Genomic DNA, 16121 nt, shown 5'->3' with positions numbered 1-16121 from the left:
GGTTGTTGGAATTGTTCCATCCAATACAAAAGTGATTAAAGTGGGCAAGAATGAATTTGATTGTGAAGTATCGTCCTTTCCTGCCGTAACCTTTGCCTACAGTTGTCATAATGCATTTAGTCTGAGACCACTGAATCTTGGAGTTACTCAAAAAGGTCTTGGTCCTTTTTTCTGATGATAATAGCTGCAAGGTACAGCTTTTGTGATTGGTTTAATGATGCAGGTAATAGAGGCTTTTTGGTTTTCTGTCATTAGAGAATCTGTCGTAAATGAAGGTCTGAAATATGATGGGTGAACCAAAGGGTAAATTGGTCAATTTAGCCCCCTTGTTTTTTTTTGTCTTTTGAGCTTAAAGCCAGACATAGCATGATTTGTGGCACAGCAAAATCGGGATCCTCTATATGCCTTTCAATCCCTGAAAACCCAGCTCAAATCTTGCCTGCATGGTTGACTGAATCTTTTAATGAATCGTGAGCAACATGGCCTTTTCAATGCATCAATATCCTTCAAAAATCTAAACCACAAGATAAACTACAGCTTCAATTTCACGGAGCATAGCGAAAAAAAAAGAGCTTGAAGTCAAATAATGGCCTGCAGGAGCAAAATAAGAGAACAAATATAAGAGACTCACTTCGATAATTATAAACGTTCGTCCTATTTCCACATTCAAACAGCCTCAGACAAGGTAATAAGAAATGTGCCGTTTTAAGGACAAATCCCAAAGGAGATAAACATTAGAACACAGAAAATATGTCAGATCCACAAATAGGAACCAGAAGTCACCAGAGGCATCATTTGGTGAGACAAGTCTGGTGTCGTGGAGGATGGGTTGCATACCAGACAAGAACAAATAAACCGAAACACTTGACATATTACAGAATGGACCATTCACACCTCATGAGTAAACAACCTAATACTGGAAAAATTCTCTTTTAATTCTATCAATAAAACCAACTGCAGCACATTTGCACTTGAATTTGAGACCTGGAATGAAAGAATGGAGTTTGGAATCATCTCAGACTAAACAGAGAGGGAAAATGAGACACAAGATGTAATGCGTGTGGGTAGGGTAGGACAGATTTCCAAGGTTTTATCAGAGGATCTTGTGTCTGCTCCCCACAGCCAAAGACGATCTAAAGCTATATGAGGCCTCCCATCAGAAGAGACCCCTCGCCTGGAGACACATTACACGGTGTCTATATGGCTAAGATGTCGGCACATGGAGTAAATGGAAAACACAAATGACTTTGGATGTCCTTTAAAAGCTTGAGAAACACTGGAATCATCCTGGAGGGGTCATAAAAACACAATTTATGCCAAAGTTTCCAATCAGAAGATATGGATTCAATGTTTCGGTTACCAGATCTGTGCATGACTGTAGTTTATTGCCAACATAGGGCTTTGTCGACTGGGTGCCGTGAGCGAAGCATTACTTAAATATTACTGCCCTTCAGGCATCATAGACTGCACAGCGAAATGTCGGAAAACCAGGCCTGATGGGAAGCGGCAGGCAGGAGGAGAAGGTATCCCTGAACCATAAGGATTTCGAATGGCTGCAACAACACCAACAGTGATTAACTGGTGTGTGCTGGTGAAAATCCCTTAAAGATGTATTTAGAGCCGCTGGACGCTGCTAATGGAAGAAGCGTTACACAGTGCGGCTTAAGGTGCCCTCGCCATCTTTCCGTAAGTAAACATCCTACCCATGATTTTAATGTGCCTGAAACTGTCAGCAGCTATATTGAATAAGCTGGATTTTAGATTTCAACAACAATAAAGAAAACAAGAAATTAAAATAGTTAATCAATGATTTTAAGGAAATAAATATTTCACTTTAATTTAAATTAATTTATAAATTGAACTAAATTGAGTTTACAGACTAGGGTTGTCACAATTTCTGCTACACAGTTATTGTGACAAGCAGAATTCATGATAACAATATTATCGTGGTATGCATTGGTTTATATAAACAAAATTAAAGATGAATTCGACCAATAGTATTGGTTGTTTATTTTGTGTTTAGTTTTATTTTTGGCCAGTGAATTAGGCGGAAAGAGAGAGTTTTAGGGCACAAGTTTAAACAAGAGCAAAATTATTTGACATAATCACATGTGTAAAATTAAATCAATAATCATGGTTATTGTCAATGCCGGTATAGTATTGAGATGTATTGCAGACATTACTATTTTGTACAAATATCCTCAAAATTGAAATTATGTTTTCTTTAAAAAATCTATGATAAACAAAAGACCTCCAAAAATGTACACTGGTGTTAAGGTTTACGCATTCAATAAGTTTATGGCACAAAAAAGAAACAATACTTTAAGGCATTACAAAATGTAGGCTGCTTTGTCTAATTTAGTTTTTTATGTTAAATGAAAAGAAGATTTTAGATTTCATCCACATTAAAAAACAACAAATTGCAAACAATAAGATAATGTTAAATGATAATCGATGGTAGCCAAATATGTCACGAAACTGAAAAATACTAACATTCCTCCAAATATCTTTGTGTTCATCGGAACAAAGTTATTTATACAGGAGTTTTTGGGTGAACTATCCCTTTAAGTGATACGTTTAAACATTTAGAAAGCATATGAGACATAACACACAAAAAATGTAAAACACATTACAGCGGGATGTCTACTTTGGCTAATTTATTCTTTCAATAACACTTCAAATTAATTTACTCTCAGCACAGAACAAGAACAGTGAAATTAATCCAATCAATGCTTTGTCTTTTCAAATCCGTTTATATAATCCTGCCAAGAGACTGTCAAGCTCAAAGCGTTACAGAAAATATAGTCTCTATCATATGAAACTCAACACCCGTCTCACCCCAATACGACTGGGACGCTTTAGACATTTTGTTTCATGTTATCTGTGGTCTTCTGTGAGCATCTCTCTTGGGAGCACCTTGATACCATTGGCCTACATTCCCCATGACAGAATCAAAGGCGTTCTGAGCTCAACTTTGAAGCTAGGGCTGTGTGTCTGTTCATTCGGCAAATCAACGAGGGCCTGTTCTTTAGAGAGCTGGGTGCGAATGAGAGCATCAGTCCATCACAGACTCACTCTTATGAAGACTGTCTCAAATGCGTAGTAGCATATCTACCTGTGCCACGCAACCTGAGGATCCAAGGACACCAAGTCGAATGAGGGGAATGTGCCAGTTGGTAGGTGATGTAATTGACTGGAACGAATATGACATCACAGATTTGCGGAACCTCTCAAGGTCTTGCATCAGAGAGTGTAGGACCGGCAAATCATGCATTACTCTCACAGAACAATGACAAGACCAAAGCGAATCTGCAGGCGTATGCCCCGTAGTCAGGTCATCCTTGAGGAGTCATTGTAATGCAATAGTCTGCAGATGTTTTATAAAAGAAATCCAGAGGAGCGAGATGACATGGGCAAGAGATAAATGGAAGTGCTGGAGAAGATAATAACACACCAAGCGGTTTGGGCTTTACTGACGTTCCTTTTTCCGAGTCCTGACATTGGGACTGTTTTTACGCCACTGTAAAGCAGCAGTAGCTGGATTGATGGTCAAAGAAAATGTTATTCATTGGAAACTCATTGAAAGCCATGACCATTTCCCATTTTGATAACTTGACAGAAGATTATTCTCTTAAAACAGAGTGAGGAAACATATGGCTTGAGGTCTTGAGGGGACATGTGTGTATTATTAACATACGGTCTCTTTTTTTATGAGGTCCAAAACTACAGGACCACATTCAAAATCTAAGATGTTTTTATTTAAAGAGAAATTTAAAAAATGTGAAACAAAGCTAATGTCTTATAAGTATCAAAAAAGCAGTGCTGGATAAACTTCCAAAGGTGAATACAATAAGCAATAAATTATTTAACAGCTCGGCTCAAAGAAACCAACTGATCCAATACAAAACACATGATGTTCAGATCACAGCAATCTACACACACAGCCTTTTCATTCACTCTAGACACCATTATTATTTAAACGCCAATGGCATTATTTCCATTAAGTTGTACTCAAATGAACTTATTGTGGTATTTAAGTTTGCATGTTACATGAAAAATATGTGTGTTATTTATCATACACAATGTAAAAACCAATCTTGTCTTGATGGTTCACCTTTTTGACCACAGGCGCCTACTTTTGAAATGTTAATAAAGTCCATGCATTCTCAAAATTCCCATGTATTGAAACACCTGACAGATACCTGTCACAGTTTTGTGTCATAATTCTTGATCATCTGTATTTCTGAATCGCTTACTGCAGCAGGTGTCTTCTAGAGAGAGATAAGCTCGGACTAGCCAGTGCTTTATATTTTATGCTATACAGGCCCCTGCACTATATTACTAGCCATTGCCATTAGGTTAAATGAATGCATAAAGAACATTTATACTGATATTTTACACACCCACAAAAGAGCAAGTTGCTCTAATGTTTCCAAAGCCCAGGGCAAGAACAAACTGCCCATTTTGCTTTACTAAGGACGAACCCACACAAATGAGACATTACTTTTGCTCCATCAATGTACCACAATGCCCTCAGATGCACACATCTAAATGACAACAGGCTCCTAGCAGCCAGATCGGGCCTGCCACCACACTGCCAACAGAAACCGTGGCTGGGCAAACATCGCAGAGGTCGAGACAAATTGGTTGACTGGTTCTTTGCGCCAGATGAAGGCTACGGATCACTCGCAAACACCGGGGAGAAAAAACAGGATGGGGAAAGAGTGACAGGCGGCAGAAGAGGATTTTCCGAGTCATGGCTGCCTTTCTTCAGCGGGCAAATTGGACACAGAGGAAAACTTCGCCATTCCCGGAACGGGCTAATTAGAGATGTGTTGGATGATCTATGCCTTGCGTGTCCTTCCTTTTTCTGGCAGCATCTCCAGGTTTACAAAAGGTTGACGGTTCCCAGTCGTCCAATCGTAAACCATCATCCAAGTCAATCCCACTGTGACCTGCGTGATGTATATTTTTAACTAAGGTTGGGCAAAAAAAAACACTTTTTTTTTAAACGTGGTTGATTCGATATGGATTCTCAAAAGCCGCAAATCGATTTTTTTCTTTTATATTACAGTAAGCACTGAACATTCATTAACGTTTATGTTATTGCTACTACTTTCCACAAGATGTCACTTTCATTTTACAATGGGTGGATGTACAGGGAGCATATCGTTCATTTATTGCCCTTACATGGCGGATGCGGTCGTGTCGTCGAATATAACATCACATTCACATAAAAGGCAGCGGTTCACATGATTGGAGCCCCTCTTTACAGCTAATTTTGTGACATTTTGTTATAATACTGTATCTTAAATGTAAAATAAACTGATCCTGTTTGATCAAGGTATACGACTGTTCTTTTTCAATATACACAAGTGTGTTTAAAGCTTAACAAACAGGTCTGTTCATTTGATTTTTTAATTCATCATTGTAATCTGATGTTTACTGATCTTTAAAAAAATATCTATAGGATTTGTATGAAATCTTAAATCATTGCCTCAATTCGAGAATGCTTGTGAATCGGAATCGAATCGGAACATCAGAATCGATGCCCAGCACTAGTTTTGATACAATAAATTAAAAAACATCTCTTATTGGCGATAGTTTTAAATTTTTAATTACATGATTTGCATCAACCGTCCACAATCCAATACATGAAACAAGGCAAGGATACTCTGTGTCCTAAACCACACCATTCAGAGTATGGCAGTCAAGAGATTAATCGCATCCAGAATAAAAGTTTGTGTTTACATAATATATGTCTGTGTACTGTGCATATTAATTTTGTATTTTAAACACGTACACATACATGCATATATTTGAGAAAAGTATCAAATGAATAAATATTTATTGAACAATAATTTCAATTATTGGTAAATATAAATAAATAAATATACATGTATTTGTATCTTTTGGTGTATGTTTTGTATGTTTGGTTTATAAATACAAAATTAATATGCACAGTACACACAGTGCCGTCTTTAGGGCAGAGCAACTTGTGTGACATTACGCGTGTACATGCGTTTGCATTGCTTCCAAAGTTGTGATCACATGATGTTTTTAATACATTCATGAGCAAAACCTCGTAAATACGCTTATTTTTATTGATGTATTACATAACTTTGATTGTGTTATCTTTTTGCACACTTTATTTGTTGTAGCTTACTAGTACTTGTACTGTTTTCTGAAAGATGATAATTAATTGAGGAGGGATGTGATTGTTTCCCCTCACACAAATGCAATGTAGCTAAATGTATATTTTCTATTGCGGATTCAAATTTTACTTGACCAATAAAAACACTGTAGTAGCACTTAATATATACAAGATTTGATGACATTAAGAAAGAAAAAGTGTGTTTTTCTAACTCGCACTGGGCCCTGCCCCATGCTTGGGACGGCCCTGAGTACACGGACATATATTATTTAAAAACAAGCTTTTATTCTGGATGTGATTAATCGTTTGACAGACCTAATTTAGAGATTTTTTTTTTATATAGAACAAACATTACATTTAAACATATATATATGTCCATATGGTTGTCCTTACATGACAATACCAGCAACACATTTCACATAGTGACATATATAGCACATAAGAAGCATTGTCGCAAGTCATGGGAAAATGCCTTTCCCCGCACGTTCAAAATCACTGGCACCGAGACAACAGATGTTGGTCCCACCTGACAAAAGCAAGCACGCTCCAATTGTACACGCACATCCGCAACCGCACCTGAGCCATGCAGACACACATCTGGTCGCGAAAGCCTTCCAACCTTTCCTCTCCGCCTGGCAAGGGGAATCACCAAAAGCCATCTCTGTCATCACTTATCGACCCAAGCACGCAGTACACAGTACTACTACCATAACAGACATACACCTGCTCTAACCTAATCAAACCATTAGGGAATTACGTAGAGGTCACAATAAACATGAGACTGTTAACCCTGTTAGTTCTGTGCTAGCTCGATGGTTGAACTTGTTCCAACCGTTGTGTGTGTTCCAAGAGCTCCAGGCCTGCAACAGGATGTTTGCCGTGCCTTCAGCAAATTCACGCTCTCACCTTTTTTCACACCCTCTCTAGTGATCCACACGTCTGCCATGCTGGCATAAATAAACGTCCTCTCATGAATTCTGCATGCCTGCAGCTAGGATGAAAGCTAATGACATTCATTACACAACACTTAGTCAAGCAGGCTGTATGTGTGTGAGCGGGTGTAGCAGGAAGATGTGAAACGGGGGTCTCTATCTACCTTGTTTTATACTTGTATTGATGCTGGTGTTTTCTTCAAATTGACCTGCAAATTAATTTTCACTTTTTATTACTTGCCTTTCTTGTTATCTAAATATCTCAAAGGACTTTTGGTGCCACTTGTCTGCTTTGAACATTTTTTATGTATAAAATACAGATTAAATACTACGTATTCTACTGTAAGCATCACAACAGACTGTTCACCCGTATTCCAGCGCCCTCTCTTACCAGTGGTTCTTTAACGGGCAAAATCTGCAAAGCATCAAACTCTGGCGTGGGGCTGTAATGGAAAGCATTGCTTTTAACCATTGCTTTTAAGTAAAATCCACGCAGATATGTCATTCTTCAATGATGGCAGGAGGAAGTATCTTGTGTGCTGGGAGATGGGAGGCAAGGCCAGATCGACATGAAAGAAACAAGGGAGGTCCTCTATTATTTTTTTATTAGCGTAATTACCCAATAAATGCTCCAGCAAGTTGTAGCTTTGAGGCTTCTTGAAGGTTGGCACGCAACCATATTGGCAGAGACCCACCAGGCTGGAAAGAAAGCGATTTCTGTGTGTGGCATCTTACGTCACGGCTTCCTTGCCTGCCTTGAACTGTGCGCGGTCTCTCTTGTGTTTTTAAGGCAAATAGTTCATAATAACTTCATTATGCTTTGTAACGGGTCATTATGGCAGATGAATCATTTTGTGTTTACAGCAAAGAAACCGGAGCATAAATTCTACTGAAGTGGAAAACAAATTTTGGACGAGCATTTTGGGTTTACACAAGAAAAGGTCAGAAACTTGTAGTAACAAAGAGATTTTTTAATGCCAGTTCAACACAAAATCTGATTTTCTCAAAAGTATAGGTGCCAACACAATTCCTAACATTTGTATTCTCTTTTGTACATCATTGAGAACATAAGAAAACCCATGAACTGGAAACATACAGCATTAAGAAGACACATCACAAAGACATAAAAAATGAGTCACATTTTACATTACGTGTTTATGGCTCTGTTGTAATGGCTTTATGGGGATTTTGTGATTAAGGTGAGTTTCGGAGGGGAATTAGCATCTGTCTTGGCAGAGACGTGGTGCATTACTGTAAATCTGATGAGATGTTCAGGGTTACCAGCATATTTAACAGTAATGACAAACAAATGTCCCTTTTCTAATGTAGTCATTTGATCTATTTGCCAACACACAAAGGAATGGTGTATTACTTGGCCTAAAATGCACACATTTAATATGAAAACCACACACCACGCCCGATTTTTATGACATCGCTAGATATGAATTTGTGGGAATGACTCATTTCCCACATTTTCTCAATTGTTTTAGGAAATATCTCTCTAAATTGAATTGTGGGTTACTTTGTTAAACATGAAAAAAAAAGGAATTGTTAATAAAGACATTAGGACATTAAACAAATACAAAGCTACGACAAATGTAGACAGACATCAGGAGTGAGCCAGAAGGAAACAGATGCTCTTTCAGGCCTGCTGAGATAATCCACAATGTTATAATCCATTCGCTGATTTATGTTTGATAAACTGCCATTGCCACTGAACCATTTTAAATGAATCAAGTTTATCCCTTAAACGGAAGATCCCAAACCTCTGCTATGACAACAATAAGAAGACTTGCTAAAACCATTTTATACGGTCTCATAACAGATGTGTAAAACAGATGAACTGAGCCCAGAGACACTGAGTACCCTGCAAAAATGTCTAACCTCAAACCAGCCATTATACAAAGCATGCCTCTCCCGTACACAGAATTGTATGATACAATGCATGCCATGCTGATTGTTGTAAGGGAAAAAATCTTCTCTTTCAGCACATTTTCTAGACTCGGTCTACACCAATTCCCAGTCACATAAACACACACACACAAGCAGAAATAACAATCAGTGGGTCCCTAGACTCAGCACTGTGAGGTAGAGAAAGCTCAAGTCTAATTCTCTCTTAATAGCAGGTTGTGTTAAGAGAAACACACAACCAAGCAGACAGAAAAGCAAATAGATTGAATTCTGGCTGCACATGGAGGATAAGGGGAAAAACAGGAAGATGGTCCTGGTTACTGGGCATTTGTTAATTAAATGAGTTACCTTCACTTGCCCCAGCGTTAAACCAAACAGGACAGCGAGTTCTAATTGAAATGAAGATGGTATTGAAGCTCTTTAAAGATAAACGTAAAAAGCCTTGCCAATTTCTCACTGACGGGTTGGAAGAAAGGCTGTTCCGTGTTCGTACTATACACAGTGCTCTGTAAGTAACAAATGCTCAAGGTCTGTCAGCTTTGAGGTAGAGCCTTCATATTCATCAACTACACAAGGGTGAAAAGCTGAGCAAGACATCTTCCAGATGAGGACCAAGGTGAAGAAGTGTCTTACAAAAAAAGCTTAAAAAAGCATTAATTGGATTTGAAAATGTTTGCCTGTCTGCCGTTTTTTTCACTCTGCATTTCAAACATGCCTGCTTCAGACACAGCTTCATGAATTCATTTAAACAGAAAGAGATCTATGATGTTTAGCCTCCATTTCCCAGCTGACAGAATGTGAGGGAGAGGTATCAGGCGTCTTCCTAATGTGTCTCCAAGCCGATTCACTGCTACTTTACATTCAGATGGGAGAGAATCCCAGTAAATGGCATTGTAGTATATCAACACGCTGCTCTCTGTGCTGTCATAAATGCAGTGTTCCCGCTATCTGTTCGAGACGCTGTGGTGTCCTTGGGCACGCTTCACTCATACCCTGCTGGAATTTATGATTACTACGCTAAAGTGAGGACAAAGTACTAGCATGGACCATTATGGTTTTTCACAGTTGGGTACTGCCTTTGAATTGCCCACAATATGTTGAGCAGTGGGGATTTATAAGTAGACCCCTGGTTTAGCAATAAGCATGTGGACACTAAAACATTTAATCATTTTTCTGCCATTCTCTACATTATTGTATGTGCCGTATTCATACACATCTGAAAAGAAAGTGCTTCATTATATTATGGTAAATAATTTGCCTGCGACCACTTTTTTAAGGGCATTTAAGAGCAAGAATTAGACTTCATAAGTACATATTATGACTCCAGATGACATTTATAATACAATATGGTTCGAGATGGTTAGGCAAGTTTTTTGTATAGGGAAGCAACTTATTTGAAAAATGTAAAGAACAACAATAACTCAATTTACTTTTTAGAGAATAGAATGGATTAAAAACAATTAAAGGCAGAGGTCACACAAAATGAAAAAAATCATTTATTCACTTTCTTTTCATTTGGAAACTATACTGTATGACTTACTTTCTTCTTTAGAAAACAAAAGAAGAAACTTTGAGGAATGTTGGTGACCAAACTTGGTCCCCAATTGACTTTAATTGTATGGACACAAAACCACTGAGACATTTCTCAACATATCTTCTTTTCTGTTCCACAGAAGAAAGAGTCATATCGTCGCTGTCCTTTCAAACCTTGTATGTCCAAGTTTGCTGTTTTTCAGGATATGAAAAAAGCACTGCACTTTTGAAATGATTACATACTGTGTCGTCAAAGCTGACAAACATAAAGGGTGACTAATAGTACTGATTCATGGCAAAAAAAATCACGAAAACTGGGAAATAAGATTTCAGAAGGGCAGCTGCGATATACATATTTTTTATACAACATGAAAGTTAATAAATTATGATATTATTTGTATTTTTGGGTGAACTATGCCTTTGTTTCCTATAGATGTGTAAAAACCTCCTAAATCCTACAATTGTACAAATAGATTAAGATTTCACACTTCAGGTGAAAAGAATGCAACTATATTTTTTTATTATTTCCTCTCTTTCACCCACTCAGAGTCAGTGTTGGCCTCATCGAAAGACCAGTGCAAGAAAGAACGCCTATTTGTCAAGACAACCTAATTCACAGGCATCTGAGAGTCGCTTCACAAGCCATCAGTGTCAGAATGCGCTGTGCCTTTAAATGATCTATGTGACAAATCATCTCCCTCTTTCTCACTCTCTCTCTCATCTCTCTCTTGTTCTCAGCATCCCTAGTATCTCATTTTGTATCTCTCTGTCTCAGCAAAGAGACCTGCATCCCCTTAAGTCCAGCAACCACTGAAAAAGCATAATTTCTCAAACGCCATAGTGTCTTACCATTTTCTGTGTGGCATTGTTTGCCTCCTGCTGTTTCCTAAATAGCATTTTTTCTAAAAACTGAAAATACATACAAAGTGAAAGTGACTGTGATTTCACATTAATTTAAACTAGACTATAGTGCATTATAAGGACACAGATGCAAAAAAATAGTGTTGATACTTTAAGCAGAAGCTTGTGTTAGAGTTAGATATACATTGTGCATAAACTTTAATCATAAGAGATGATAAGTCAAATCATTTATTTAAAAAATTAGCGTGCAACTTTTATTGTCTTCATGAAACGTCTCTTTCAATTTCATTTAAATGACCAAGAGCAGTCAACACAGGGCAGTTTTAAAAGCATGGATTTCATAAATCCAAAAATTATAATTTCTTACAAGTTCAGTCAAACTCACCCCATCAAGGTACTGTTACCATAAGACTGTCCTAAGGCACTAACAACATAAACAGCATTGGCCATTTTACCTTTTAGATGCGAGCCAAAATGAGAAAGGGGAGGCAGGGCATCTGCAGATGGAGGTAGGAGGAGAAATGCTTGAGGAGATTGAGGGATGAACTGTGAATGGTAAAGAGGAGAACAGCGGAGTCCTTCAGGGTCCACTGCACCGCTACTGAAAGTGGCCACCAGTTCAAATTAGAAACCATGTGGTGACAAGTGTGAGAAAATCTCATTAACTCTCCATCCGCCCAGAGAACTGATTCATCTGTCTGTACATGGTTCTTTCGGCAAAGCCAGAATACAGAACGTAGCTTCTCCGCTGTGCCATTCACCTGCAGGGAGCTTTTTTTGGTAAAGGCTGGTTCACGATAACTGGATTTGGTCCAAATACAGTATGTGTGTGAATAAATGTTAATATGCAGGACAACATAATCAAGTGGAGCAACATCAAATCTTTCGTCTTTGATGGCCGTGAAATTCAGGCGACTATTAGGAAATGCTCAGCAGCAATTAGTGTAAATGCGTGTAATTCAGCAGCATTCACTGCATGGATGATATCTGTCAAAAATAAGCTCCTTACTTGTAATCCATTCCATCCCCGCGAACTACAGATAGGATGACACGGATGGTACATTATAATGCCCAGGGATATTCGATGGCTGCCAAAACTACGAAATGTGCCACACGCATGGAGGGTATGGTCACATTTGGAAACACTTCACAGTGTTTGACTTTGTATAGCAAGGAAAGGATTCTTGCAACACAACAATATTTAATCTAACTCTACTTTATTTATTTTTAATTACTGTTTTATGAATGAAATATGAACAGGTCAAACCACAGGATCTATTAGGTGTACTGTAAAATTGTACAGAGACATTACGACCAACATATCATATAAAAACATGCTCTTTCACACATTATGCATTTCATCTAACTTGACGTTAAAGAAATTAACTTCACATTACCAATTTAAAATGATTAAATTATTCTATTTAACAATATATAATTGTTGTGCTTTTTTCATCATCATTTTACTATATAACATGCACACAGTTATTGTAAGGGATCCTCATTATTTTACGCACAGAATGCTATTACTCTGATTTACTGCTCGTATCAGAGTCTCATGTGCATGGCTAGAGAGGACTTTTGTGCACCTGCTATCGGCTTCTATACAACAGATCTTATCTGACAACCGACGTGACCAAACACTCTTCGCGTGTTCTTTTGGAGCAAATTGTTCAGCGCGTGTTGTGTTGCATCCCTCAGCATCCTTTACGCGTGCACACAATCCCCGACACTTTGTCATCAGTCACAACGCAATTTAGCAACAATTTCTGACAGGAAAAACACGCGTGTCAAGAAATAATCATCTGAATGAACAATTACACTTCTAAAAATCATTGCAATGCATCTTGTTTTAAATGTAGTGCCGGATGAAGGTTCGTTCCTCCTGCCTATGATAAGCATCAATGATTCGGCAACAGTTGAGATAAGACAATGACGTTACATTCACTTTACTTAAAAATCAGAGTTAAAAGATAAAGAGACTGCACGGATTCCGTTCCCTTCCCGAGGTTTACAATCTGTGCCAACGTAGGTGGCTCCCATATTTCGCATCGTGCACCTTTCAAATAGAAGCAGTGAATTTCACAAAAGCCTTACCTGACAGCGTTTCCAGGCAACGGCGGAGATGGGTTAAAGAAAGCGAATGGGCAGCAACTTCCACCAGGAGATGTTAATGTAGTCCGGCCAGAGGTCCGAGAGCGGCTGTCACTCCTGTCCGTCCCTTTCGCGGACCTGTCAGCGCGAGCCACCCGCTCTCAGCGGCCAAACCCAACACTCGCGCCTGTGAATGCGCGCGTAACCGCTGCGTGGCGCTGTTGTCACGTTGTCCCGGAATGACATTGCGATGTAAACTTGTTGACGTGAGTTTTATTGCATTGTTTTATGTTTGTGGTAAATAAATGATTCGTTGCAGGTTAACATTTAAGGAATCTTTACAAGGAGAATGTTTTACGGGTCGCATAGAAGAATTAACGTTACCTCACGATTTCTCAGGTGGCAAGACACTTAAAACCGGTTGCCTGCACAATGTTGTCAGCCACGACACGAATGACATCATGTCCTTGTGATAACAGGCAAATGTTTCTATGCACATGAACATATTGTCATTTTATATTAGGACGAGGCTTTATATTTGTACAAACGAAACCTGTGTGAAAGGGGGAGAAGTAGAGTATAGGAAAGGCAATGTTTGGACGCCACGCAATGCAACATACGTAATCTACTTCCGCTAAAATCTTCGATTGTGTTGGTGGTTTTGTATTTGTAAACATTTTAGAAACATTTTCATGAACTTGTTTAAGACTTTTTTATTTATTTTATACGTGACGTTTTTGTTTATATTTGTGTAAAACATTAACATCTTTATTTAAAAAAAGAACAAATCGAGAAAATTAGTTCACACTTAAACATCTATATTCTACTCTCTTTGTTTACCATTACATACATCATTGTCACTTACAGTATAGAAATAGATAAATAGTATTACTTGGATTATGATATAATCTGAAAAGTGTTGGATTGCATAACACCACCAGGTTGCACTGTGCACGTGCATCATGCAAAGGGATGGATTACTGACCGGGCCTTGACTTCAATGACCCCTGCTATGGGCTTCAAAGTTATGTCATCCAGTTTGGTACAGAAAACCAAACAACAATGAAACAAATGTTTATCTATGTTTAATATATGGGTCCCATATATACAAGGCCTCTGCGCCCTGTAAAAAATTAAATGATCAACAAATCATGGCAAAATATGTTTTACTTAACTTATTAAAGTAAATGTGACTTAATAAAAATGAATTTATTAATTAAATTACACCACATTTAAATTGCATTTTCTGAATCTTTTGCTTGATGATTTGATTTTTACAGACATGTGTCAACATAGGCATTTTATGGAGAGATTGTTTTTATGTGATGCATTAAATGCGTGTATGTTTGACAGTTAATCAAAGATGTGTGTTACGTACTCCATAATTTGGTCCAATGTCGATTTTTTGCAGTGTAGCTAATATTAGGCTTCTATAAACCCTGTACAGATTATTTTTAGCGTAGCCCAGGCATTTGACGCTGAGCGAGAACGGTTTTAATATTCAGTATCATCTTAACTTTCACATTCTATAACTATGACTGCACAGCTAGGGGAAAAACTGAAAAATTGTGGGAGTGGGGCCCTTGGAGGCAACTGGCCCAGGGCCTTTTGACGTCCTAATTCGTCCCTGATCTTGAAGAATTCTTCCTGAAACGTGTTGTATGCTAAAAGTCTGCAAGGGTGATTGATAGATCGTTCTTTGTTTCTGAGAAAAGCAATTTTTCCTCTTTAATTGTTGTTTCCCCTTCATCTTGTTTGTATTGTAGTATCCTCCCTGTTCCCCGACTGGCAGAGCATGGAACCAACAACGACCACGTCATGGGTTCAAATAGGTAATGCACTGTACAGTATGTTTATGATTATGATTGTGTAAACAATATGGAGTATCATCTCAATCTGGTCCCACAGTAATTTAAAATTGATCCCTATTACTCTGCTCAACCTTTGCAAATACATTATAAGCAAATACAGGCACAGGCCTGTAATTAATTTCCACCACATATATGATGAGCTGCCTACGTACTGAGGGCATATAACAGTTTGTTCAAGTAATTAGCAACTTCCCACCTTCAGCATGTGTGTGTGTGTGTTACTGCCGTGCATCTCTAACATAGGATGTGATCGCCTGGCAACTGTCTTTGCAATCTCCAGCTCCGTCACTTATCCAATCACAAAGCGCTATATTTATTGTTACACAATGGGCAAGAAGAACTGTAGATTGCATGATTTCTATTTCCAATACTTTTTATTTAAAACATTTTTTATATAATATGGGAAGTCAACAGTCTCCAATAGAATCTACACCATGAATGGTTCAAGACCCTCATTCCCCTGATTAAATGAACTTAATCATGACAGTTTACATTTTTCATACAACTACAATTATAAAACATGCATTTTTAAAAAATACTTTATATGTGGGTTTCCTAGGAGTCAAACCATGACCTTGTTGTAGCCCACACCACTTGCCTATTTAAAAATTTAATATTTGGCAAAACTTAAAAACTCCACAAGAGGGCACTGTTGCCTATGAAATACACAAGTCAGGCGATCAACCATCTACATTTAAACATTTAAACGGAGCAAATATTAGCAAGTACAAAGCTTTTACAGTAGCTCATAAAATAAATGTTTTG

General features: G+C 38.1%; 1 protein-coding gene across 6 annotated transcripts in view; it reads left to right on the top strand.

The window, feature by feature from the left end:
* Nucleotides 1-13705: 13705 nt before the first annotated feature.
* The window catches only part of ints13 (integrator complex subunit 13), an 87690-nt gene continuing 85274 nt past the window's right edge, over nt 13706-16121 (top strand). For 2 of the 6 annotated variants that reach the window (XM_056747651.1, XM_056747649.1), the window contains exons 1-2: nt 13706-13751; nt 15252-15317. In XM_056747651.1, the coding sequence (XP_056603629.1) occupies nt 15304-15317 (14 nt within the window). In that variant the 5' untranslated portion in view covers nt 13706-13751; nt 15252-15303. The remainder of the gene's footprint in view (nt 13752-15251; nt 15318-16121) is intronic. The other 4 variants (XM_056747654.1, XM_056747656.1, XM_056747653.1 and 1 more) reach the window with 3 other exon arrangements.

The sequence above is a fragment of the Triplophysa dalaica genome, chromosome 5 (assembly GCF_015846415.1).
Source record: "Triplophysa dalaica isolate WHDGS20190420 chromosome 5, ASM1584641v1, whole genome shotgun sequence".
Classification (NCBI taxonomy): Eukaryota; Metazoa; Chordata; class Actinopteri; order Cypriniformes; family Nemacheilidae; genus Triplophysa; species Triplophysa dalaica.
This window is presented reverse-complemented; position numbering and strand designations above follow the sequence as displayed.